At 45.0% G+C, this 26,959-nt stretch overlaps 1 protein-coding gene across 1 annotated transcript in view; it reads left to right on the forward strand.

The window, feature by feature from the left end:
- Positions 1 to 26,959, forward strand: part of ADGRB1 (adhesion G protein-coupled receptor B1) — a 65,525-nt gene that overhangs the window by 6,505 nt on the left and 32,061 nt on the right. The window contains exons 2-6 of the mRNA XM_075705091.1: positions 1,306 to 1,408; positions 5,387 to 5,537; positions 9,774 to 9,843; positions 16,835 to 16,901; positions 21,567 to 21,652. Of these exons, the coding sequence (XP_075561206.1) occupies positions 1,306 to 1,408; positions 5,387 to 5,537; positions 9,774 to 9,843; positions 16,835 to 16,901; positions 21,567 to 21,652 (477 nt within the window). The remainder of the gene's footprint in view (positions 1 to 1,305; positions 1,409 to 5,386; positions 5,538 to 9,773; positions 9,844 to 16,834; positions 16,902 to 21,566; positions 21,653 to 26,959) is intronic.

Raw genomic sequence — 26,959 nt, forward strand, 5'->3', positions numbered from 1 at the left:
TCAGGCTACTTTGCATCAGTGACTTCTTTGTATCCAGGAAAGCATATCATCAATGTTCATGTTTGTCTGAAGGTAAAACTCAGAGGGAAGTTAAAATCAAAGTTTTGCAGCCTTCAGTAGGTCTAAAGCACAGATTTACCCTTGGTGGAACACACATGTGCAGTTAGACTTGTCCTGCCCACCTAGTCAGAAACTCAAAACTCTGCAACCAAAGCACGACCAATTCACTCTTGCTAAAATTAGTTAATGAAATTAAATTACCAGTATAAATAGTTGATGTTCTGGAATATAGGAAATAATCCTGCATTAGCCTCCAGGGATGAGCTGGTTGATTAATAGATCTGTTTCTAATTTCTGTAAGCATCAGCATCTACTCTTCACTCATCTGGTATTCAGGCAGGGCACTTGCCAAATCATTGAGATTATTCACATGTATGAGTGTTGGTATGGTCAGGTCCCAAGTCAGTCCTTGAGGACTTGCACTTTTGCAATTCTCTTGAAGGCATAAAAGTACCTTCAAAGAAGTTTTCCTCCATAGCCAGTGGTTTGAATTATTTGTCGTGCACATATCTCAGCAGCAAGTTGGTGCTGTGCTGCACATTGCAAATCAGAAATGACAAATAACTTGCTCCCGCAAGGTGCTGAAGGCAACAGCTTCGTAACTTGGATCCCTAATGTCCCAGACCCATAGCTGCAGTTATGTATTTGGCCTAGTTTTGAGAAGTGTTAAACCTCTCTGTCTGCGGGGGGGGGGGAAAAAAAGACACAAATACTTCTCACTTCAGGACTGGTTGTTAGGTTAAACAAAGAGGAATGCTGAATCACAAACACTTTGTTGTGCAGGTGCATGCATTCGTAATCTGCTTTCATCACCAGCATGCCTGTGGCTCTTATTTGGGAATTTTTCCATGTGTTGCCTGTATGTTTTCTTTTAAGCTCCTTTTCAAGTCCCCTTTCAAGCAAGCAGAACTGAAGAAGACTTGCAGCACTCTACTGTTTTAGGAGCGGCTCAGACTAGGGACCAGGCTGGCCCCTAGTTTGTTGACTCATGCTCCTAACTCCAGCATTGATGGGGGAGGATGGAGAGATCTGTGGGCTGAGGACTACACCCAAGCTCTTCCCCCGCCCTTTTCCCCTTGTTTTTGTCTGTATAACATATAAGATCTGCAGGAAATGGGCAATCTCTTACCATGGCCTTCTGTAGAGCCTGGCCCAGTGCAACCTGCACCTGGCTGATGCGTTTCAGAGGGAATTTAATGAAGTTCTAACAAGGTGGATCTCCCTCCCCCTCTTCTCTTGCTGCAGGTATATTCGCTCAGAGCGCTCGGTCATTCTTATCAACTTCTGCCTGTCCATCATCTCCTCCAATGCTCTCATCCTGATCGGACAGACCCAGACACGGAATAAGGTAGGAGATCAGTAGGGCTTTGTTTGTTTGTTTGCTTTTCCCCTGATTTAACACTGAAAAGATCCATTCAGGCAGCGCTTCCTCATTTTTCCTCCATCTGTTAATTAGCGACATGTCAAAGACACGACTAAATGGCAGATTTCAATTTTCTCTCTCACTCTCTCTTTGATAATTTGTCAGCATCCTCGGGGCTTTGATTAAAACCAATGTGATATTTTTGAATATCTGCCTAGAGTAGCTGGCACATGGCGCAGTGAAGAAACATGGTTAATTCAAGGCTTTAACCATTTTATTTTCCAAAAATTACAAAGACAGACAGATTGAGAAAAGGCTTTAAAAAAAAAAAAAAACAAACCCAAAGAGCAGTACCTCAACTTTACATTTATTTCTCCAGCAACTTTTATACCCTGAGCTTAAAGTGCTTGGCAGATGTTAGCAAACACAGCCACAAAAAACACCTTTTTTTGGGGTAGGAAGTGTTGCCAGACGCGCTGTGCACACTGCAGAGCCGGGGGCCATGAGGGACTCACTGCAGATCACAGTGAGACTTGAGCGGTAAAGGCAAGATGTAACATGGATTTTCAAGCCACGAGCACTGGTTGCACGTACATGCCTTCCCACATTACAGACCCAGCTGGAGAGGTGCATGTTGCCCATGTGACTGTTCTCCAGCTAAAGTATTTTCAATTTCCCCGTTGGTGTCTGGCATAACAAATCACTGTTCATCATTAGTATTTTCCTGTTGTACATTTTCCCATCTCTCCAAGTGCTCCAACCCTCCTAACTCTGCTAAGCAGAAAAGTGTCCTCCACTGCTCCTGCTGCCAAAGTCACAATCAGAAGTCAAAATTTAGTTTTTAATTAAAAGTAACCAGTGACCGGCTAGTTTTTTCGAGCATCTACTTTGGCAGCCAGAGCATGCTGTCACTTTTGGAAGCATTTCTGCAGAGAAGCCCCAGGGTTTAATGAATCACAGAAACTCATTTCTATAGAGGGCCCTTCGGGTTAGGGCTAGGTTATGTTTTAGGGAAAGCTTTACAGCTGCTTGAGTTAGATGTGTATGGAGAAGTGTGGAGACATGCAGCCAGCCAGCTCTGCTCCTATTAAACAAGTGCCCTTCAGAAATTAACTTTGCAAAGCAGAGCTTTTTTTCATGGCCAACATGGTTTTCTCGGGGCAAGAGGTGGAGAAAGGGTGAACTAAGCTCTTGCTTTCCCTGGGTGCATTGTCTGCAACCCCAAGCGTGTGCTAGGAGCTTCTTGCCGTAAAAAGAAACACTGAGGAATGCTCAACACGGCAAACCATGGCTGGACCTCCTCTTTGGTTAGTCTTCTTCACCCCAGGACAGGAGGTGGATGTCTTCACCCTCTCCCACCCCCTTCAGAGCGCTGTTGTGAGCCCAGGTTCCCCCTTGTGCTTTTTCTCACATTACTCTGGGTGTTCACTGTCAGAGCTGTTAGAGGGGATTCAAAGCTCCCGGCTGCAATTGCATGAGGCAGATTAGCTCTTTGCACATACATATGCATGAAACACCGCAAATAGAAAGGTTATTCTTGGATTTCTGCTCAGCCATCTAGTAAACAGTCTCTGGCAGCAAACAGAGAAAGAAAACTATACAGAGAAGAGACGAAGGAGTGTAAATTAGGAATTTATTCACATTCAATTATTGATAATGGAGTGTCTTAAAATATTGGTGATTGGTTTATAATTGCAGTTACTCTGGGAAAATTTCTGTGGTATTGGCTTCCCTGGAAATGCCAAATTCTCCCTTGATTTTCATCCATGTAACCCTAAAGGCAAGTCTCCACGCCTGGATTTGCTAAGCTTTTTGAAGATGAAAGGCCTGGGAAAAGGCTAAAAAATTACAGTCAGCAATAATGTGATACAAAAGATATGAATGCTGCATGAACTGGCCATGTCTCAAAGGCATGGCTACATGCTGCAAGGAAACAGATTTCTCCTCTTAAAGGAAAACAAGGGCTAATGGCCTTGACAGACTGACAAGCTCTGCTAGATCTTTCTGTAGCAGCTTGGGACATCATATCCCTGTGCTTAGGACTTCATGGAGATTTTCTTTTTTTTCCTTACAAGGAAGGAAAAACCTACAGCACAGGTAGCAGAAGCAAATAGGTGGCTGCCCATCAGCTGGCCAAGTTCACAGCCCAGTTTCAGTTGAGGCAACAGGTTTATACTGGCCCAGCTGAGACGTGCATATTTCTGGTGTGCTCCCCTCCTCCTTCCATTTCTATCAAAACTACCTGACTGAGAAAAATACCCAGAAAATGCATCTCTCTGGTGTAAAATTGGAAAGCAAAGTTTTTCTCTCCCCTTTACAAACTGCTGGCAAACTGGGCAGAACCATATTGGTGCAGAACAAAATCAAAACGGTAAAATGAAGTGTTGTATCTGATGTTAGCCAAAAAATAAATACATTCCAGAAAGCATCCTGTGTTTGAAACTTTTTTTATATAGGTCTGTAAGCTGATGAATAGTAATGACCTTTTTAAGATTCTTTTAAAATGTGAAAGTTACTTGAAAGTATCCTATTGAGGTGTGTTATTTGTACTGACCTGTCATCCAGAATCCATTTATAGGCAGAATACCAAGGGTTTTGGTGTCAAATACAAATATAGAACAAAAAGACAGTTCCTGTCTCAAAGAAGAGAGTCTTACTTTTATTCACAAACTCTGATAACATCGGTTTGTGCCAGTGTATGGATCGAGAGCAATCCGATAAAATCATGACAAAAGACACTCCGTGCATGAGAGCACTGTGTTAAAAGATGCTGGTGGATGAAAAAAGAGGAAGGTTCATTGACCGTAAACCCAGGGTCCATGTTTCCTAATATAACTCAAAGCAGAGAAATTCTTCATTATAAATCTCCCCCTCCCCCTGCCCTGAATGCCTTAAGCCATTTTTTTTCATCCAGAGTCACTTTTAAAGACTATTTGCTCTCCCTTCTCCTTGGGAGCCACTGGAGTTTCTTTCCATCATTTTCTTCTTGAGTACATTGATTCACGGTTTCCGACTCGCAGATGGTGGAAATTAAGCACAGCTCTGGCAGAGTTAAACAGAGCGGCACCAATTTGCACCAGTGAAAGATTTGGCCTTGCTGAGTTAAAAACAAAGACGAGCTTGTCAGCTTTCCAGTCCATCTCCCTGGCACTACAGGATTGTTCTTCATAATGCATTTGCTAGTACTTTCCCCAGTTTAATTTTAAATGGCTTAAGCTCCCTACATTTCCCCTGAGAGATTTCCCCACCAAGGAGTAGAGCTCACCATTATGAAATTCGTTCTAATGTAGGTTCTTTACCCCCGCCCCCTCCACCCTTGCTTTTTTTTCTCCTGTCTGCTACTAGTTATATGCTCTTGGACAACTCTGCACCTCTCATGTTTGCAGTCCTTACCAGCCCGTGGCAGCCGTGATTTCACCCAGCTCTCACGGCTTAACTCTTTCACTCAGTGTTCCTTCCCTGGCAGGGACGTCGTCTGAATTGCCTTCCTCTGATTTCATTTCTGTGGCTTGGCTGCCAGCGACATGGTGCTTTGCAAACCTCTTGAGCTGAGATTAGTTCACAGCTTACTAACTGCTCCGTCCTCCCCGAAAGGATCATGGCAATGGTTTTGATCATTTGGAAAATAAATATATCTTGCTGAAGCCAAGAAAGCACCAGGATGGGACATGGACTCGGACTTCAGCAAAAGTGTTAACCATGGGCTTATCTTGGAGCTTACGCTTAAGAGCAGCCAATTTCCATGCAATGCTGAAATTTGAAGCAAACGCTTTGGTCCTTTGCTAGGTCGAAGCTTGTGGGGGAGACTGCCTCCTCCTAAAATGTCTTTTTGTGTCCTGATCTCCATGACCTTGCCTTCCAGAGCCTGGTTTGGAAGCATCTCCCTGCTCCTTCCGCTCTCCTACGTGCTGCTCTCTCCGCCTGCTGCTCCTCTCACGTGTCCTCCTTTCCTCCTCTCTCCAGGTGATATGCACGCTGGTGGCGGCTTTCTTGCACTTCTTCTTCCTCTCCTCTTTCTGCTGGGTGCTGACCGAGGCTTGGCAGTCCTACATGGCCGTGACGGGCCGGTTACGGAACCGCATCATCCGCAAGCGCTTCTTGTGTCTCGGATGGGGTGAGGATCCTGGGTGTGCGGACCAGCTCCCTGGGGTGGGGAGGAAGCGCTGCCCCCCCCCCAGGATGTGGAGCAGAGAGGGTCCGGGCTAAAAGAAGGACTGATGCTCTGCAGAAGGCTTGGCAGAGGGTGCTTGCAACCCTTTTGGGGGTGTCAAGAAGGGCTGAGATGGTTAAAAATAACATGAGCAAGAGCCATAAGTCCTGCCCAGTGCACCCGAGGGTCACACAAAATAGATGAGTTGAGAGGGGTTGAGTTTTCAAAGGGTGTGCTGGGGGAGGTTTCTCCTGGGTTTGGGTCTCTTTCTTGCTTCTTCCTTTTCTCTCTCTCACTGTCTCCTTCCATGTGCAACCCGGAGTGAAGCAAGCTCTGAAATCCCGTCACCATGGCAGCAGGGCTTTTCATAGACAAATAAACTATGAGACCCGTGCAGATGCTTGTAACTAATTTTTCTCCCTCTGCCTCTTCTGTATGTTTAATTTATTAGCCTTAAATGATGCATTCTGTAGTAGAAAACAAACACAAGCCCATAACCTGGGCTTTCAAAGCAATAACAAGCGTGCATTTGAAAGGAGCAACTGAACAAAAAGTTGCTCAAAAGCGAGCAGGCAAAAAAGAGAAAGGGAGAGAAAAGCATTGTATGTCTGAGCTGTATTAGTGTCTTGTTTTACTACTGAAGTCAAGCATCTCGCCCCAGGCAAGATATTTCTGATGCTTACGAAGCGCCCTGATGTGATTTATTCTGGCACAGCAAGAGCCGTCCTCGTTCCAGCACCTGCATCCCTTTAAGTTTTCACTCCTAGCTTTTGCTTACAAAAGAAAATAAATTGTGGGTTTGAAATATGGTGTCTGTGCGTAGCAGGAGCGTAGCCACATACATGCAAAACACAGGCTGCATGCGCCTGTGTGTGTTCACGCATACGTTTATGCACAAACATTCTGTGACTCAAGGAACATCAGGGATCTCGAATGCAACAGACTGATAGCTTTTCTGGGTAATAAAAAGGGATCTTTGCGATTTGTAAAAGGTGGGACAGGTGGGCATGTTAGCCAAGGGAATTTTGGATGAGCCACGTTCGCATTTGTAGTCTGTACAGATTAAAAAAAAAAAAAACACCCTACATGTGTAGAAGCATAATTTACACAGCTAGTAAAATGTAGTCATCTCTGAGCTAGGATGCACTGGCTGATAAATGATGCATAATAACCATTTGGAATAGGTTAGGATAAGAAATGAAGAACACTCTTGCCTATTAAGGCAGCAAGGGAATTTCTGATATTTAGCATCCTGCTAGACTTCAGCTGTAGAGCTGGGATTAATGGCACTTCTAAGAGGAGAGAGGCCGAAAATATGTTTTAAAGAGCATAATCTGAAATAATTAGCACAATTCACTTTGTCATGGGCCGATTCTCCCCCTTTTCCCCCTTTGCGCATTAGCATTTCTCCAAGCCCTTGTTCTAGATGTCTTTGCCAAGTTCTCAGCTGCTGTCAGCTGTAGCTCATTGAAACTACAGCGGTTTTCATCAGCAGTGAGGTTTATTCCCTGTTTTTTTGTTCTCCTCTTGGGTATGCAACTTTGCCTTTCTAGAAAAGAGTTTTTAGCAATTAGAATTTTTTATTATTATTATTATTTAGAACAGACAGACAAACTGTTCCCTAGAAACAATTCAATCATCATATTTAGCCCCAGTAAAGAAGAAATAATTTTGTCAGTCTTTTTACGACCATGTCACAATTTCCACAACTGGATTTTTAATGCTGCCATAGCTCTGGGTCTGAGTGGGTCTTCAGTTGTTCATAACAGTTATGGCTCTTGGTAGTTATTAGCAAACAACCTTTTCTAGTGGGACATGATGAACACACGACCTGAGTCTCCTCTGACCTGGCAGTGCAAAACTCTTTGAAACAGGTTTCTAATGCATTTATTTGGAATCGTGAATGTAAAATTCACTTTCTGCGGAAAGTCCCCAAAACCTTGCCAGTGATTATGTAGCATGAGTGACTGCCTAGAAGGCTGATAGAAACTACACACAGTATATGGAACAGATCAGCTTGCTTTCAAATAATCAAAAAATAGATTAAAAATTTTGATTTTTTTTTTTTTAATCTAATCAGAGCTGTGATTAGACCATTAACAGCTCTCCCAAGGTGAAGGAGTACAGCACCCCTCATTATGATGCTCTTTGGCTTAGCTGCCATGGCATAGCTACCACCTTCAGTAAACGCTGCTTGTACAAATCCGTTTTCAGCACAAGCTGGGGCTCCTACCCAGTCTTGGTGCGAGCCAGTCCCTGTAAGCTGATGAGTTTACAGCCTGGGTCTGTATTTCTGCATAATTATCACGTCTAAGAGAAGCACTTTGCGAGGAACAAGGTGCTATTTTTGGTGGAGTCTTAGCCAACTTTCCTCTTTCACAGGGCCTCTTGCATCGAGCTACACTCCTGAAAAAGTCCTTTCACATGTGGTTTCTTGGTGTGCTTGCCATGGGATGCCATATTGATGGCATCGTAGTGAATACAGCACCCAGGGTAGATCCAGATGAGGTGTGAAGGAGGATCAGTAAGAGGAGCAATAGTCAATTAAGAAAAAGAAAGAAACGGGGGGGAAAAAAAGAAGAAAAAAAAAAGAGACATCTTTTAAACCCACTGTCTGTTGGTTTTGGACTGATCAAACACAAGCTGTGCTTGGAAATCTCATATGGGAAGAGAAATACCTCCCTTTATGACAACCCTCAAAGTCTGTATATTCCAGCCAACTTGGCCTTATACCTCCTAGCTGGCTGCATACCTCACTATTAAGCAATCTTGCGATGATTTCTATTGCTGATGGTCACCTTGCCAGCAGGGTTATTGTTTGGATGCTGTGTCTGCACATCCCTTCGATCTACAGCATCCTCTGCAGCCACCTGCCATGACCTCTACAGCACACGAATTAGGGTCTTGTCAAGAAGCACTAATCCTAGCTGGCTACTGATCCTGCTAATTCTTAATGGGATTTACCCATCTTTAGCATTGAGACAGCTTAATTCATCGTGTCACAAGGAGGAGGGCTATAAAAAGCCACATGGAGACCTCTGTAGCTGAAGAACCAGATGTTACTGGCCGATATCTAGGCATTTCTTTAGGGAAAGGGGAGAGCTGGGCTGAGGCTAGTGAACCAGAAAAGTACCAATCTCCTCCTTGGATCCTTGAGCAGTTTACCTTGGCAGGGATAAGAAGGATCAGAAGACTGTTAGCAATCTGTAGTGTCTTTTCCTAGTTCTGATTGTGCTTAGGCATTCAAGGATCCAACAATTTCAGAACTTTTTGAGTTTAAGGCCATTATCCAGCAGGTTGCACAATAAACAGCAGGTTTTCTTTATACTCTTCACTCTAAATTTATGGGAGCAGTAGGATCAAGGCCATAGCTTCACCCCCTTATGCACCTGAAATGACATCCCATGATGGCACTGTTAGCTCATGACGTTCTGAAGATAAATTGTACTTTGTACATTGTGGCATCCCAGCCACAGACCAACTTGCTCATCCTTTGCAATACTCGTGATGAAGTGTGTCTTGAGGGTAGGTGGTTTCTCTTAGTTTATTCCCCTTTTGGACACAAAAAGGGAGCAGGTCTCTGGCAAGAGAAGTAGTATCCTGGTTTGCAGAAAGACGTGATGTTCTGATGCTCTTTTCCATTGTTGTTCAGAGGGACTTGCTCTACTATAGATCATGACCCAACACTTAGGGGACCTGTTTGGGATAGGGGCAATTCAGTTTCCATTTCCTTTTCTGTCTCATTTGGGGTGAGATTTGAACCTGGGTTGTTCATCATACATTATGTTAAGAGCAAACATAGCCCTTAGTCTCCTCCTTGCTAGCTTCTTTGACTTGGGTTGTGGCTGAATATTCCATCTTCAGGAGCCACCCTTATGTATTCTTGGCCAGCCTGTCTACCTAAGAATAAAATAAATATATTTTATGCATCTGCATGTACTGTCAGTCCCCACACAACTGCTGAGACCACAGCAGGATATGAGCTGATTACAGCTGATGGCATTTACTTCATTAGCAGAGGTAACAAGGGTTCATGCTTTTGGCTCTGAAGGTCCTGAATTCAGTCTCTGCCAAAGACCCAGGCTGGGACAGATGGTGCTAGAATAACACTGGGAAGAATGGGGTATATTATGTGGTTGAGGGGGAGAATTGCTGCACATATGCTTAAATGACCAGTTTTCTCTTGTTTCATTTCCATAGGGCTCCCCGCCTTGGTGGTTGCCATTTCTGTGGGATTTACTAAAGCCAAGGGGTACGGCACCATGAACTAGTGAGTAAAGGAGCTCTTCTTCCTTTTTCTTCCTGCCTCACCCTCTATCCTTTTTGTCAAAATCCAGTCACTGGCCCACAGGACCCAGGGTAGGAGCTAAATTCTGGTGTGCTGCCCATGGTGGAGAGAAGCAGGGATGATGGGAGAAGAAGGAGCCATCCTGCCTCCCTGCCTCTTCAAGGCATCAGCTGGCCAAGGTGGATTGTGTATTCCTTTAAAAACAAGTTCACAGGGACTAGTTAAATTTAACTGTTGCATATATGATATGTTTCATCTAAGTACCTCCTACTTAGAGTTTTTTTTAATTTATGTTTTAGAGGGAAATGTGGCATATTTAAAGTTTAGGATGTTTAAAAATTAAAAATAGCTTTTGTGTTTATCTATTTAATGGTTTGCTCGATTCGTCCCAGGTTTTCAAAATAGCTCAGCTCAGTTTTAGGCATCAGAATGAGCATGAGTTTTTCAAACCAAGGTTTTGAAAGCAGTCTGAATTTGCCTGTTTTCCAAATTCCACAGGATTTGCCTTTAGGAAAAATTTATTTGCATGTAATGGGGGAAGGAAGGCAAGGGTAGAAATAACAGAATAAGACTGTGCAGAGGTAAAAAATACATTAAGGCAAGGCTGGAATCACTCAGAGCTGAGAATTAGTGCAGCTTAAAAAAAAAAGAGAGAAAGTGTTATTTTTTCACTGTGTTGTGAAAAAGATAGCTTAGAAATTTTATGCATAGTGGCAGCCAAAGGATAATATTTTATGTAGCAATAAATCAGACCCTTCCCTACTGCAAACCCATAATTATCCAGACCCTTCCTGGCCACTGGTTTGAATCCCACATGAATAATGTTCAAGGCAAAAGCTAGAGATGTGGCCAGATGAGGGTTTGATAGGTCCACTGAGAAAATGTCATGTGGAATCCCTGTTCTTTCTCAATTCCCACCATATTCTGCACACCCACGACCAAATGGTCCAGAGTTTGCATTTTGATTGCAGGAGAGTATTAAAACAGCACAGCAGCATTCTCCGTTTGCTTTGCAGTCTAAATTACTGCGGTCTAAATTACTGTACAATACAGAGGGCTCAGGAAGGTGGGTTTTTCAAATGCAAATCCATAGATACAATTTCTGAAGCCTGTGCTGGCATCAGGATGCATTGGCTGTACCCATCCTGACTTGCCGGCCCCAGCTCAGGTGACCTGGCTTCAGTGGGTCCAGGAGGAGAGGGATCCAGTGCTTGTTGTGTGACTCAGAAGAGGACAACACGCAGCCCGGCTTTCAGAAGTGCCGCTGAGATCCCAAATGCCCTTTAGCTTTTCTGTGGGTCTGCTGTTTCTGGCGCTTTACTCCATGGAAGTCCATGAGAACAATTCATAATGAACAAGCATCAGGGGAATGGGAGGGAGATCCTAAATATTTCTGCTTCCTTTCCTGTTTATAGATGGGTGGGAACTGGTGCAAAAAGCTCAGTAGCCACTTCCCCATTAATGCTTAAGGGCCACCGCAGAGTTTTGTGGTCAACATTGACCGCACAAAAGATCCTGGGCAGGGAAGGGAGGAACGTGCAGAAAAGCACACCCTGTTTCGCTGCGCTGGACCACTGCGTGCCAACAACTGCCCGCACCAGAGCAAAGCCCTCCCAGACTGCAGCCAAAAGGGTGTCAACGCGTGACAAAACCTGCTGGACTCATGCTTTGCTCTCAGATTGGCACACCGGCGAGGTGGCCAACAGGCTGCGCTGACTTTCCGTCATTCCCAGGGGATGCTTAACCACACCAGCTCTCCTCCTTTTGCTGCTAATCCTCTGACTCCTTTCAGCCCTACAGACTGTCGCTCCTTGCATCCAAGGGCTGGATGCTGCCTGCCTCTCTGCCTGGCAGGCTGGCTGGCTGCCTGCGGAATGGCAGGGGGTCCTGTGCTCCCAGCAGGAGCTACAGCCCAAGCGACACCATTTCCTAGCTCTGCTGTCAGGGTGCTTGTCACCAAAATAGCAGGGGACCTTTGCGCTCCAGCAAGTCCAGTTTGGCCCTCTTTTCATCCCCATCTATGCTGCAGCCCAGTGTGTGGTAAAGCTGGTGAGTCCCAGCAAAGTTGTGAGAAGAGCAGCAGTTCCTCTCAACCGCAGAGACCCCATCAGACATTCCTCACGCTGCCATCTTGTTGTAATTCCTGCAGTTGGCTTTACTGAGAGCCAAAGCTAAACAAAACTAACTTGCAGTCATGCACTCAAGCCAGCATCTCTGCCCCAAGCAGCGTGGATGTCCCCATGGCAAAGCAGTCCCTGCCCTGCCTCCATGCAGCAAGGGGCAAGTGGGTGCACGCTGCTGCACCAGATGGATGACGTGGTGGGTTCATGAACCGTGATGCTGAGCATAAAATGGTACTGAGCATCGCTGTAATGAGTTACATTTGCACATTAGTGGATTTTAAAACATGAAACAATTATTCATGTGGACCAAGCTAGGCAGGGTGCCCCAACAGACTGCAGTGCATTCACACTTACCCCTGTTTTCCTGCTCAGAAGGCGTAAAAGCTCTCTTACATTTGCGTGTGGGGAGGTCCTTGGTTTTACCTTGCCTCTAGAGCAAACTCAACATTACATAGCAGTAATTTCAGAGCTGAACTCCAAAACTTGAGGTTGTTCAGACCTAGATTTAACACTGTCTAATGTTAAAGGCATATAAACAGAATACAGACTTGGATGGAACCTTGTCCCAGGATGTTTGTTGGTTTCTGGCCATTGCAGAAAAGTGTGAGGTAGTTGCAAAGCTTGGAGCTAGAGCTCAGGAGCTATTTTAGCTTTGTCTCTAGTTAGTATAGGGCATGCACAGGGCAGTGGCAGACTTTCAAGGCATGATGTTTCCGTCTTGCAGAAGGAAGGAAAGATTAGTCAGAACGCATCCCTCCCTGTGAAGCAGGGGACAAAATCTGACATGATAAGCCACAAGGGACTTCACAGTGTCTTTCAAAACTTCTTCCAACCCTGCAATTTCTGGATCTTAAGAGCAGTGCATTAACACCCATTGGTTTTCTTATGGAGATGGGCGTTAAGACAAAGCAGGGCTCTGATATTTAGGTAAGCACAGGATTTGACACTCAACGTCAGTTTTTTTCCTCATCCTACTCACAGTGGTAATAAAGCCCTGACATCCATCTATGGGACATGGTCATGAGAGCATTTTGAGTTGACAGCTGCAACTGTTGAAGGCACTGCAGCTCTAATCTTGGTGTTACAGACTCCCAGGGCAAAGCTGGTGGAAGGGACAGTGTGTGAAATGCATAATGTGTCTCTGTGTCACGATGACTGAAACTGTTCATCTGCAGGGTATGCCAAGGTGGCCAGCTGCAGTGGAGCAAGTTAAGGGAGGAACCTCCAACAGGGTGGTCTACCTGGGCCCGAAGCAAGATGTCACCCAGCTTTGTCCTGTCTTTTTTTTGTACGTGGGATGAAGCTATTCTGTAATGATAAAAACACAGCTGAGCAGCAGTATGGAGGCCTGTCCCATCAAGACGTGGTAGCAGTTGAAGGGTTGACCATGTCTCCAAGCTGTAACGCAGAGAGATCAGAGACATTGCTAAGTGTGGGAAGGTTGTAGATAATATTTACCCTTTAGCTGGCCAGACTGGGCCACCAAGTGGTAAGATGAGAAGGGAGAGAGATGTTCAAATTAAAAATTGAATACATACTGCAGGATTTGGACTGTGTCTCTGTTGTTTTCTGAGTGGTGATTCCCCAGCAGCCATTCACTCAGACGCCTTTATTGCTCAGGACACTTCTTCTGGAGTGCTATGAACTCTCCATCTACAATGAGGGGAGGGGGACACAAGGGGCTGGTACACACTGGTAGCTGGGAACTCGTATCCTTCCCCATAAGAGAGCTCACAAAAAGTTTTCTGAGAGCAGTGCCAGGACACAGCAAATTTCCAGGGGTCCTTGTGTGTCATTTCATCAGGGCTTCTGTCACCCACAGGTATCTCAGCAGCTTCTGTATTAATCTCTAAATTAACACTGGTGGGACAGCCAGGACAGCACTGATTCCCAGCTGTAGTCTTAATTATACAAATATGTTGGATGTTGCATTGGGGCTGCTTAATTTTACACACGATCGAGGTGAGACCTGCTGCTGGCAGAGCTGTACAGTGTAGTCAAGAAGGTCTCGGTGGAAGTCAGCTCTTCGCAGGATGAAGACAAAAGCCATCCATCTCGTGTCTTTGCTGTGGCAGATTCACAAAAGGATCAGATGTTTTGCAAAGAGGTCTTTCACGTTGAACACAAGAGCTGCTGTCAATCAGGGAAGCACTGCTTAGAAATAGTAGTCTGGAGCTGCTGAGCATTGTTAAACCATTCACTCACTCCCTTCCAGTGGTAATTTTATTTAAGAGATCTGTGAAGAGATCCCTTGGCAAGTACTGGGGAACCTCTTAGCGAAATGCAAGTATTTCTGTGCCTTGTAGGCACAAGGCTAAAAGCATCTCCACTAGATTAATACATTGCAGGAATTTTCTGTTGGTTCCCCTTCTTGGATATCACTTCACCCTTTCTCTTCTCTTCTCTTGCTGTCAGCCACCACCTCTGACAGCCTTGGAAGTGCTTTGATTTAGCTCTGTGGCAGGGAGGCCAGGCAGTCAGTAGGGATAAGGACCAGTGCTTGGTGATGTGTGAACTCGCCTTCAGAAGGTCTGGTGCTCAGAGGGGAAGAGGGGCTGCCAGGGACCTGACGTGAATGAGAGCCCTCGTTGCACCAAGTCCTCATCACTAAATGGACTGCAGGACTGTCAGCTCCTTTCTTCACTGAGCTGTCAGTTGGAAGGAACCTTGGGAAAAATGGCCTCAAAATTAGGAGGGACCATTGGAGAAAAAGGTCTGGGCAAGGACTGGGATTTGGGAGCCCTCCTGGTTCCCCCTGCCCTCTCTTTGCATTTAGGGAGACCTGCAGTTATTGCAGCCCTCCAAAGCTTCGTTCTTATTCTCTCCCTCCCCAGCTGATTATTCATTTTATTATTACAGCCGCTCAGACAGTTTGTGACAGAGCAACTTGCTATCAGGAAGAAATCAGAATTGATTAAATTAACACATTACAGGTTTAATTTAGAAATAAACAAGATGCAGGCCTCAGAGAGAAACAGAATGTCCTGCTTTCAATTTTCAATTTGAAATACTTTTTTTTTCTTTTCCCAAATGTTCTGTGTTTTGGGGTGCAAAAATAACATTTTTTGCAAGTCAGAATTGATACAAAAACATATGAAGCTGATCAACAAAATTGGAATGTTTCCAGGAAGGCTTTGTTGCCTGGGAGACTCTGAAAGGCAGCAGCGGTTTGCTTCTGATGCAGAATGAAACCATATTGCTGAGAGTACAGGCACGAAACTGAATTACTGCAGGGTTAGCTGGGTTAAGAGCTTTGAGAAAGTCCTCGCTCCATTGTGGTTGCCTGCTCTTCTCCTGTGGTAAATGCACGGTAGTTTACTGCTGAAACAGGATTACTTCATTGCACATTTTCTCCAGGGTACTGCGATGTCAAAGCATTCAAACTTTCCGTGGGGTTGCTGACACAGTGTAAATTTGCATGCTCACTTGCCCTGAAGTACGTAGTTTATGTGTCCATGCTCTGAATTGCTGGATTCCCCACAAAATAGAAATTTCAGCTCCAGTGCTGCTGAATGTTGCAGAGGCACAGACTGGTTGAGGTGGGAAGGGATCTCTGGAGGCCACCTGGTCCAACCACCCACCTCCTCAAGCAGGGTCACCTAGAGTTGGCTGCCCAAGATCGTGCCCAGACTGCTTTTGAATGTCTCCAAGGATGGAGACCCCACAAGACAGTGCTCTGTCACTCTCACAGTGAAAAAGTGTTTCCTTCCTGACTTTACAGTCCAATCTGAAAATCCCTGTTGGCTATTCTGACACCCTGTGATACTCAGCTCTGAGGATGGGAGTGGGGTGAGATTTCCCCTGCCTCTCACTGCTTGTTTTTTTACACCAAGTGTGTCAGTATGGGGATGTCAGTGTGCAGTGAGATCTGAATGTGAATGTACAGTGCAGTAGGAGCTCTGTGGGGACACCTGGACCATATTCATGCTGTTTACATGAGAGACGGGATTCATCTTCCCAGTGATGTCTCCATCTGGGTTAGGTACACTGTTTACTTGGATGGTGAAGAACAGGTCAAGGCAGTCAATGGAGTTCAGGACGTGATTCATCTGACTGAATGTAGATGCCTCATCCTGGACTCTTTTGTCTGAATCTCTACTGACTAGAAATATCATCAAGAGTGACTGGCTTTGTGGTAGCACAAATAGGGCAGACATCAGCACTTAGTCAGAAGAGCCGCCTCAGTTTCTACAGGCACCAGGCAGTTTAGGAGCTTAAATTCCACACGTGGTCAGTGAAGAAAGGAGAAGTCCTTCTCAGGTTACATGGTGTGAGGGAGAAGGAAAAAGCTGATTTCCAGAAGAGGCACCACACACCTCATGCTCAGCTCATTCCTTAAGAGCATTCACTTAAGGAGTGCTGTGAATTCCTACCTCGCTGCTGTGTTGTAGAATTTCCCCATGACAACAAGCTCAAAGGGAGGATCCAGGAGAAGAAATGTACTACACTCCTGGACCTGAGCCTCTGGCAGGCACAGTGGTTAGTAAATGAGCAAGGGACAATTTCCACTGTTTCTACTCTTTTGCCTGAGTGAGTAGGACAAGAGCATCATCTTCCCAGCAAACTGATGCATCTGCTTCCAGAACCTAGTCTGAAACAGAGCCCTATCATTAATTTTGCATGCATTCCTCTATCGACAATGAAATGTCATTCTGCAGGCAGACCCCCTGGCAAATGAGCCTTTATGCAAGTTCAGGGAAGCAAAACTTGCTTGCTGTAAAGTCTGAGACTTTTTTGCCACTGGGTATCACCTCCCAAGATGAACTCTGCAGGCAAAGAGAAGATGCAAACATGCATCTGTCGGTGATGCTAGCCACTGAGTAACTTCCTTTTCTCTCTTCATTTTCCAGCTGCTGGCTGTCATTAGAGGGAGGTCTTCTCTATGCCTTCGTGGGACCAGCGGCTGCTGTTGTTTTGGTATTTAAGCTTGGCTGAAAGCTTTTTTTTTCCTCTTTATCTTATAGTTCTTTCCTTGTTCTTTCAACCCAGGAATGCCCCTCTTTATTTCCACTCATGTTTTGAATAGCTTTCTCCTTCAGGACTAAAGAGCAAAGTGTTAGAAGCCAGCAGTCTGGGATGGGTGTGATTCTGAAATATAATATGCCTCAGCTCTCAGCCTCCCACCTCCGTCCTCTCTGGAGTCCCCTAGACATCTGATTAATGCTTTACCTTGGTTTTGCTGTATCTGGATGGAAAGCAGAATGATGGTGGAAAACTCTGACATTAACTCCTTCACAAACTGCTGTTACTGGTTGCCTTCAGACCAGGCTGTGCCTCCACAGCCCGCATTTATTCCTGGTCTGTCCCAGATAGCTAGTGCATGTGAGCAGCTTCTTTGTTTGCAGGTGAAGTGGAGGTCTTCAAATCAGTGCTGAGGGGGTTCTTGGTGACCCTAAAAATGTCATGTGTTCAAAGAGGTGGCATGGTTAAAGTGAACATTCCTAAACTCTGTCCCACCAGCCCATGCATGGTGGGAGTCTGTTCTACTGTCCTCTCACTCTTGACTCCAACACAGCACCAAAGCCAGTCTTGGCCAGTTATTACTTGAGTTGAAGTTGTCACTCAAAAGACGACATACCTTTCATCAAGCTTCCCTGCTGTTGAAGCCTCACTGGCCATGAGAAATCTTTACTGTCAGGGTTCAACGAATTTGAGAACTGCTGGTCCTCTAGGAAATCCCTCCTGCAGCAATTTCACATGGGTTTAATGCCACATTTGAGTCCTCACATGTAAGTGACACTGTGTAGTTTCTATCCAGCCCAGTGCTTTATCCAGTGGAGGAGCTGTATGTCCTCTAAGGCTCAAGTGCCCTGGAGGGTCCCACAGGAATAGGGTTGTTGACACTCGCAATTCCTTTTTCAGATCAGGCTTTTGTTTCGTGCAGTGCCTGGGGGGGTTAACTGCCCTACAGCAGAAGCAGGCTTACAGGAGAATAACTACACAAAAGCTCTTGCTGCCTCTATTCTCACTGCTATCATTCCACATCAAACCACCTTGGTGCCATCGTTTCATCACGACGGCAAAAAGACAAGCCAGCAGTTGCCCCTCCTCTAGGATAAAGCAAAGTTTGTATCAGTTAGGGTCTTTCTTTAGCGTAGGGCTGCAACACACAGTTGAACCTTCAGATAGCAGTCAGCAAAGAGTGGGGATAAGCAGATATTCATGCCAGCCAGTCATTACATCTCTGTAGGCATGTGATAGTTGGATTTCCCTCAGTAATGTAGCTGATGGGGGTCAGGGTCTTCTTTATAGCCAGGATAATTGACAGGAGCGTTAAGTAGCTTAGTGCTTTCAGATGAACTAGCTCTTTGCCCCGACAACATAACAGCCGATAGCCTGGCTCAGTGGCTTGAAAGCTCAATAGACAGCAGTGATTAGGAGAGAGGGAGCTTTGGTAGCGTCCAGAGAAGGGGGAGTCAATCTGCTGCCTCAAGCCATCTTGCTTTTGTTGTGCCAACAACAAGGAAAGTAATCCTTCAGCTTTCCTTAGCATTTTTAAAGTGTGAGAAAAACACGTGAGCCCGCTTCCATTTGGCATCTCAGTTTCCACTCACCATCGAAGCTGGAAATGGAGATGTCCTTACAGAGAGGTCAACACTTGCAAATGGTGGTTCATACAGCTGATCTTAAGAAGTGGTGAATCATCTCTGGGGGTGTCTGTCTCTATTCAGTGCCTAGAGAGAGAGCCTACACACCTAGTTTAGACTACCTGACTCATTGCTGGCTAAAGGGAGAAGTGAATGCTGCCCAAGTTGGTATATATACTAAGGAGCTTGGGGAAGAAGAAAGAGAAGAAGCAGCATTGAAAGCCTTTTTATAAATGCGAATGTGGGAAACAGATAAGCTCAATAAGTTGCTCGAGTTCACTCTGTGACTTTTAGCAGTGCCAGCAGCTGAACACACAGTTCTCAAGCGTGTACTGTCCACAAGACTGGACAGCTGTCTGTTCTCTGTGTACTTCTTCCTGATTTCAGGTTGACCATGTCAGCGATGGAGGGACAGTCCACCTGGCTCAACAGAAGGACAGCCAGTCTCTTGCAAGGGCTGTACAGGGGATATGCAGCTGTGCAGGACAGGTTTGCTTGAGACAATACAGCTGCTGTTGTGCAGGGGTGCACAGATCAAGGTGGGACTTGTCTCTGTGCCTGAGCTCTTTCTCACCCAAAACTGATGTGTATGGTATATAGACACCCAAGTGACTTTGCACACAGCTGACTTGGCCACAGCTGGGCTTGTTACCTCTGCCTTAGCCCTGGCCAGGCTAGGCTTGTGCTCACTCCTCCCAAGCCATTCAAGCATCTCTGTACTGCAGTTCTCCTATCAACATGATTTTTCTATTACCTTTAATAACCATCTTCCTCCACACCCTCCCTTATTATTCTCCACATTGGAAAAAGACCTTTGGCTTGGACAATATCTTTACTCAAAAGAATATTCTTAAGATGGTTGGCCTGCAGCTTCAGCAATATTTGAAACTTGCAGTCAGTCCACTAATACTGAATGGCTGCAAAGATTTGACCTTTAGTCTTAAAAATCCTAGCAAACTGAAATGTAGAGCTGTTGCAAGCAGTTTTACTCACAGAGCTCAGGTGAAGCAGCCTGATGATAATTGTGTGCAGGTTGAAGGCAACAGGTTACTGCAGGGAGAGGCTCATGGCATGGTGAAGTCAGGACGGAGAGTCATCAATCATCAGATACTGGCTATCTCAAGGGCTGAATCTCAGACTTGTGTGTTTGCTTGTGGATAGCATCCCAGAGATAAGGAAGTAAAGCTACACTGCATGTTATTAAGAGTGTCTCTGTTAGAAGCATGTCCATGTTATACCCCGACTTTGTAAAGAAACGGAGCCAGGATCAGAGCAGGATGTTGATCATGATGATCAATGTACTGGATAAAATAACTTTTATTTATTAAAACAATTGCAGAGCTGCACTTTGTCATCTCCCCTGCTATATATGAATGAGGATACACACTGTGTTGTGGCCAGCCTCAGGAGCTGCACCTTAACGAAAAGTCTGTCTTACACTCACCAGCCTCCAGCACAGTGAAGAAGGATCAGTGAATTGAAAGTGCTCTCTCTCTCCAAGCACATAACTAGGGTTTGATTTCCTGCTGATCCTTGGCTGAGTTACTGCATCTGACTTGCCAGTGTTGTTTCTCTAAAACAATACCATGGTGAGCTCTAGAAATGGACTCACAGCTGTGGAAAGTAGTCCACTGACCCAGCAGCTGATGCAAAAGAAAATAACTGCTATTTGTGAGGTCTTCCATTTATTCCCAGCTGCGGACTCCACATCAGTGATCTGGGTCGTGTCCTGCTGAAACCAGCAATCCAAACTCAGAAATACTGCTCATTCATGAGGATGATTTAGGCAATTAGATGGAGGCTTGGTGTGAGCCGACATCTCCCTTCCTTTGGGCTAGGTGTTGTGCTAGGTGTTGTACTAGGTGTCTCTTAGGACCACCTCTCAAGGGTCTATTGAACTCACCAAGGCTCTCAGCTAACATGTTAACATTGCACATCTCTGAATTTGGCCTTAAACATTTCCTTGCAAGCTCCATATGCAAAAGAGCATCTAGCACATCATTCTACCAGCACCAGGTGTTTCACTGACAGCAAAACCAGGAGACTGTCACTTTTTTTCCACCATCAGTTCTGTGCCTCCATGAAGAGGGTGGTGCTCATGTGTCACTAATGTGTTCACATTCAGAGGTTGCTGAGGTTTGGATGAGGTTTGTAAAACAGGTGCAGCTGGCAGCAGTGAATGCAGTCAGAAAGGCACCGTGAAGAGTTCAGGATCATTTTGCAAGACCTCAGCTCTGTATAGCCTGTATTTCACTGTGAATATTTATACCTGATTGATCTATGCTCTCACCCTAACAAAGCAGACTGAGGGACTGCATGCAGTTGTCCTGCCCACTGATTTTTTTGAAAATGACTAAATGGCTAATCTATGTGCTGTGCCATCTGCAGTATCTCCCAAGACATTCCAACCATAGTAGCTGATGTTTCTATTTGCTCCAGTGGCCTTCCACCTCTTATTTTGAGAGCGGCGGTGCTGGTTCACTGAGCAAGAACTGACAAGCTGTCTATACCGCCCCAGCCCATCCTCTTAATGCTGCTGCTTTGGTAGCACAAACTCCAGAAGGCACTTTTGAAAGTAGCCAGTGTCAACCCACTGCTCTCCCCTGTATTGGCCATTTTCTATTTGTATTACCCTGAAAAATTGTTCTCGTGCCTGGAGTTTGCCTTGCTAGACCTCAAGCATGCATCAGGCTTCAAACAGCCCTGCAGCAATCTGAGCACTTTACAGTCTTGTCCTGGTTCATGGAGTTCCCTCTGGTCTGCTGCCAGCTGCATTCTGCTCTCCTGAACTCACTGATGCATGGCCAGGGGAGGTGGGACAGGGTGGAGAAGGGAAAGAAGGGGTGGTGGCCTGCAGAAGTGTGACCATGCTACCTGGCTTTGGGAGAAATGGGAAGGACTTAGCTTGCCAAATGTTGGGTTTTTTCCTTCTGTGCTACCAAGTTTAACCTAACCCACTTGAGAACAAAATTGTGTGTTGTTTCTCTTTTGACAGGTGAACATGGTTATTGGCATTCTGGTTTTTAACAAACTTGTATCCAAAGATGGAATAACAGATAAGAAACTGAAGGAACGGGCAGGGTATGCCTTATCAATACATCTAAGTAAAGAATGAAAAAAAAAAAAACAAAGCACCCAAGGTTGTGATCAATAACCAGGCAAGGAATGCAAAGAGAGATTGGAGACACAAACAAAAAGCAAAAGCAGATTTAAACAAAATGAAAGAAAAAAACCAGTTGGTTTAATCTCTGCCTTGTCATTCAGTGCAGCAGAGACAAGAGATCCAAGAAGCAGCACTGTGTTACTATGGAGGAAGGTTAGAAGTTCATCTCTTTGTTAAAATGGCTTCAGCCCAGGCTGATGTATCCTCCCAAAGATTAGGGAGAGCAAAGTGACTCTTCTCGCTAACTTTTAGAGACAGCAGCTGGATCAGAGAGGGACTCATCGTTGCTGAGTGTGGCACGTGGCATGGGCTGTGCAACAGAGAAGTCATATCTAATGGCTGGTGGGTGGCTGAGGGGCAGCATAGGTGTGTGATACTTTTAAGGAAAGGGTCTTTGGAGGTCTAGCAGTGAACAGATTAGTAGACGGATGGATGTGTAAGGAGGCGGACTGGTAAGTAAAGATACCTCTTCTGCCAGAAAAATTTCTGATGTCACCTGAGATTCTTTATCTTCTCCGCAGCCACCACACTAATCTCCATCCCTGAAACCTGGGGTTTGTCTTACCTGGTTTTCTTTGTAGTGTAAATATATATATGTAAATAAAATGACTCCACAGTTCTTATCACCCTGGTCTCACTAGGGGTTGTCTGGGGCAGCAGCTACTGTGTAGGGTTCTGCTGGGTTACTTCCAAACTCTGTTGACAATGGCTGTTTTGTCATTGGCTCCAGCAGGATGAGACCCCCCTTCATCTTCAGTTCTAGGAAGGAGCCTGTAGCCCGCTCAGACTTTATCCCCGAGCTATGCCATGCTCCAAGCAAAAGACAGAAATGGCAGGCTGACACTCTAAGTCAAATCAAATGCACAGGTCAGCCTGGCTGCTGATGTTGGTATGTTATTTTCCACTGCCTTACGTGGTTTGCTGGAGCAGTCAGAGAAACTATCTCCTTACCTGCTGCTAGGAAAGACAAGGTTGTGTGCTCTCACTTGTCCATTGATGGCATTTGATTTATCGTTGCAGATTACGATTGTATTCTTGAAGGAAAAAGTTGTTTGCGAGGCAAGGAGAGCAAGAGGTGTTCTGGTGCCTCTGCACCACAGCTACAGGCACAGACTAAAACCTTCGGAGGCTGATGGAGAAGTTACAGGATATACCCTATCTGTGAAAGTGGAGGGAGCTTGGGTACCTGTGCTTTGTTTGCTGCACTCCTACGTTTCAAGAGAGGATAAGATGCTTAATCCACTGTGGCACTGCAAAAGCCTTGGGCCCTCAAATTGAGTCTCAGAGGGTAGAGGCAGAAAGTACAGGCGAGGTTCAATACTCCTGTCATTGCACTATTGAGTAGTTCTGGTGGAAGTGGTTTTTAATTGAGTGATGGCAGCAAAACTGAGGGTAGAAGCTCTTTTCCAGCCAGGGGAGAAACACACGAACCTGTTACAGTTCATGTTTTATCAGCAGTATTGACATGGCCAAGTGGTGTGGTCCCTCGGTGCAGCAAAGAGGGGAATCTTGATGCCTGAGCAGTACCACGGTCATGATAATAAGAGGAGACTTAAGTACGTTTGGATGATCAGAGGTATCGGTTGCTGCTGGCTTGAACGGGTACACGAAGAAGTGACCTTGGTGCACTGCTTAAAGCAGCTGCTAACAAGCAAGTGCTTTATTCTGGATGGTGCCTTCTTTACAAAGAGAGAACTCAAGAAAATACCCAAACTGCAGGCACAGTCTGTAGCAAGATAATTGCACTTGAAAGTCAGTGCTGAAATAAATGGTTTATTGGATTAGCAGAGCAGCAAGTTACTATCTCTCAGTCTCTCTCTAATCTAAACTGCATACAGAATGACCTTATTTAATACATAGCAGCTGGTTATTGATCACATTCATAATTGTACTTTGAAAACAAAACCTGCAAAGCAAAAAAAACCAAACTCATTTTTCTGATGTTCTTTGTTTTTTCTTTCTTTTCTCTTTTTTTCCCCCCTCTTTCGTGTCCGTGTGTGTGTGTGCAGCACTTTTAAGCCTTCTCTGTGCTCAAAGATTTTGTTCTCCTTTCGACGTGCACCCACTGAGAGTGCGGAAGCACTTTTGAGAGCTCTGGTGCCCCTTCCCTTTAGCTAGCCGCTTCTGGCCTGGGCTTGGGAACCGTGTTGGAAGGTAGATCTGCAGATAATCAGAATGAGTAATGGCCTTGGAGATGTTTGGATCTGAGGAGATGGTATAAAGAAACATTGTGTTTCCTTTAGCAGAGGCAAGAAGTATGGTTCAGTGTTGGAAAAACAAAAACAAAGGGAAAAATCAAAAAGAGGGAAAAAAAGAAAGACCTGTTGAACACTAAGAGGAGCCCAGCACACATACAGCAGATCAGTTGGCACAAATAAATCAGTGCTAACAGTTCCTACAAAATAATACGTGAGACACGATAGGTTTTGCCCTATACTTAGCAGAGGAAATTCCTATGATTACTGTTGTCACATCTGTCAGAAAACGTTGACTTTCTAACGGCAATGACTCTCTAGATATATCACAAAACCAGGCTGTAGAGAGTTGGCTGTGATTACCTGAAGAGCTGGAGAAATGCTCAGAACTGCCCCAACTCCTGTCCAGGCATGGGAGAAAACCATGCAAGTGTCTCCCAGCAGAATGGTCTCCGTTTGCGGTCAGCTGCACCGACAGTGTTTGAGCTCTATTGATGGGAGTGCTACTAAAAACGAATGTTTTAATGTCAGATGCAGAAGCCTTTAAAATGAATTTTAAATTTATTCAGCCAGCTTTTATTCCAGAAGCATTTGTGTGCTCACGCAGCCAGGGAAGAAGAATGAGACTATAGGGTACATTCACAAAGGCTAATTTTAGCCTGCTGAGTTAAATCTCCCTAGGCTTCCTCTGTAACTACTGGAGAGAGATGGGAGCCTTGTTGTTCCAACTTGCCCCTTAGAGGACCTTTACTTCTTTTATCTCTCCGTTGATTATAGAGAGGACTTGAGAAAGTTTGCCCCAATACCTTGTGTGAAATATTCTCTGCGCGACTGCCCTGGCAGGTTGTAACGGAGCTGGATTGTCAGTGCATAGAGAAGAAGGTAATTGGAAAGATAATAACCACATTAAAATAGGAACAGATTCGGATTGCCCTTCATCTGGGAATGTTTCATGTTGGAAATGGTGCTCCTGCTCTTTGGGCCATGTGTGGTGTGAAGCACTGTTCAGTAAAAGGTAGCAAAGTCCAGGCTCCAGTGAACACACCAGATGAGTCTGTGAGCTGTTTGTGGATATTTACAAAGCAGAAAAAGCTAAATTAAATGAATGCATTATTCACTGCGATTATTTCATTAGCTACCCTTTCACACATACAGGCACCAGTTTAAACCTGCTATGGAAATTCAATATATTAACAACCTCATGCCCCAACAAGAAAAAATTAGAATATAAATGCATATCCACATCTGTGCCTACTGCTTACAACTTTCTGCATAAATACACCCAACAGCAGTTACAGTTGTGTGTTATAGTGGTCTTTTGGCCAGTTCTTTGTGATTCAGTGTCATTCATGTTTTTTCTGGTATAGTTTTCCATCAAATTCCTCAAATCAATCTACTTTCTTTTGCTGCCTATCTCTGCCTCTCTCTGTCTCTCTGCTTATCTGTTCTTTGTGGCTTATAGATCTGGGGATAAGCTGTCTTTTTTTAAGGGTCGTGCACTTAATGCCTCTCAAGACCCACTTTATCTTTGGTTCAGCCATTGTCCTTACCGGATTTACACCATCCTTTGTGGAAGATACGTATCTATTGACACAGGAGCTAATTTTCTCTGTGTCTGAAGGCTTAAAGTTTCTGTGGGATACCTTAGCCATTGCTCTGGAAGGGAGTAATGGCTTATGTCACTGTAACTAATTAAAAGACCAATCAATAGCCCCTTGAAAGTGGGCCACTGGGACCACTGATAATGCTGTGTTGGTGTTCGTGGGGATGTCCTTTTTGCAATGAGACTGAACACAAAGCGGTAAAAGTTAAGAAACGATCTGTCAAGTTTCCTAATCTCTCTCCCAGGCAGGGTAGGGCTGTAAAACTCCCAACGTTTGGTACCTGCAAACGTCACCCCTCACCAGCTGCACTGCCATCACCCAAGAATGACAGACCTACTGTCCTTGGGCAACGATGTTCATGCCTTGTCTGATACCAGGCACTGCATGCAGGTCTGTAGGATGTTTTGCAGACCCCTGCCCATTTTCTAAGGCGGATCTGATGTGGATGTCTATCTGTGCAAATCAGAGAGTGCACACAAACTAGTAAATTCTGGGAAGAAACAGGGCCAATGCCAAGCTAATGTGGCTTCTGGGCTCCTGAGTAAGAGCTGGCTTGTCAGCTAGGTGGGTTCACACACATCAACTTCTAAAGATCCTGAGGACATAGAATCATAGAATCGTAGAATCGTTTAGGTTGGAAAAGACCTTTAAGATCATCCAGTCCAACCATTAACCTACACTACCAAGTCTACTCTAAGCCAATCAAGGGTAGACTAGACTAAACCATGTCCCAAAGTGCCACATCTACCCATTTTTTGAACACAACGTGACATGACATGACATGACATGACATGACATGACATGACATGACATGACATGACATGACATGACATGACATGCCATGCCATTTAGCAGATCCCTGCAGCCCCTTATACCAGCAGCCCACAAAGGCCTGGTCCTGTTGTTGATCCCATCCAGAAAAAGCGGGAGCAACTGATGTGAATAAGTCTCAGGGTTCATCCCAAAGATGTTTTCAGCTCCAAAACAAGATCTGAGAGAAGAAACATCTCAAAAGTACTCAGCCAGTCCAGCTCCCTTCAGGGCAGGTTGATGGTCTTACAAAACACCCAAGCTCATGCTTAACTTCCAGGACATGAACAGTCCCATTTGCATGTCCTTCATCACAGATTAAGCAACGAAAGAGTGGCCGATCTCCTGGTATTATCAGCTGCCATGTGGGTATCCCCACCAAGGCGAGGATTAGCACACGAGGGCCAGTGGAGAAAATATATGACTTATCCCTTGCATTGCTTTAGGAAAGAAGAGAAGCAGACACAGTCCCCACAGCCCTACTTCTTGCCTTCTACTGTACAACCCTGCCACCTTTTTTGTTTTGGAGCAAAAAGGCCAGGAGGAAAAAGAGCAATTTCTCAAAAACAAACCAAAAAGAAGGAGGTGGAGACTGGGAGAGTAGTACTGGTTTCTC

This window comes from Pelecanus crispus, chromosome 2, assembly GCF_030463565.1.
Source record: "Pelecanus crispus isolate bPelCri1 chromosome 2, bPelCri1.pri, whole genome shotgun sequence".
In the NCBI taxonomy this organism is placed as follows: Eukaryota; Metazoa; Chordata; class Aves; order Pelecaniformes; family Pelecanidae; genus Pelecanus; species Pelecanus crispus.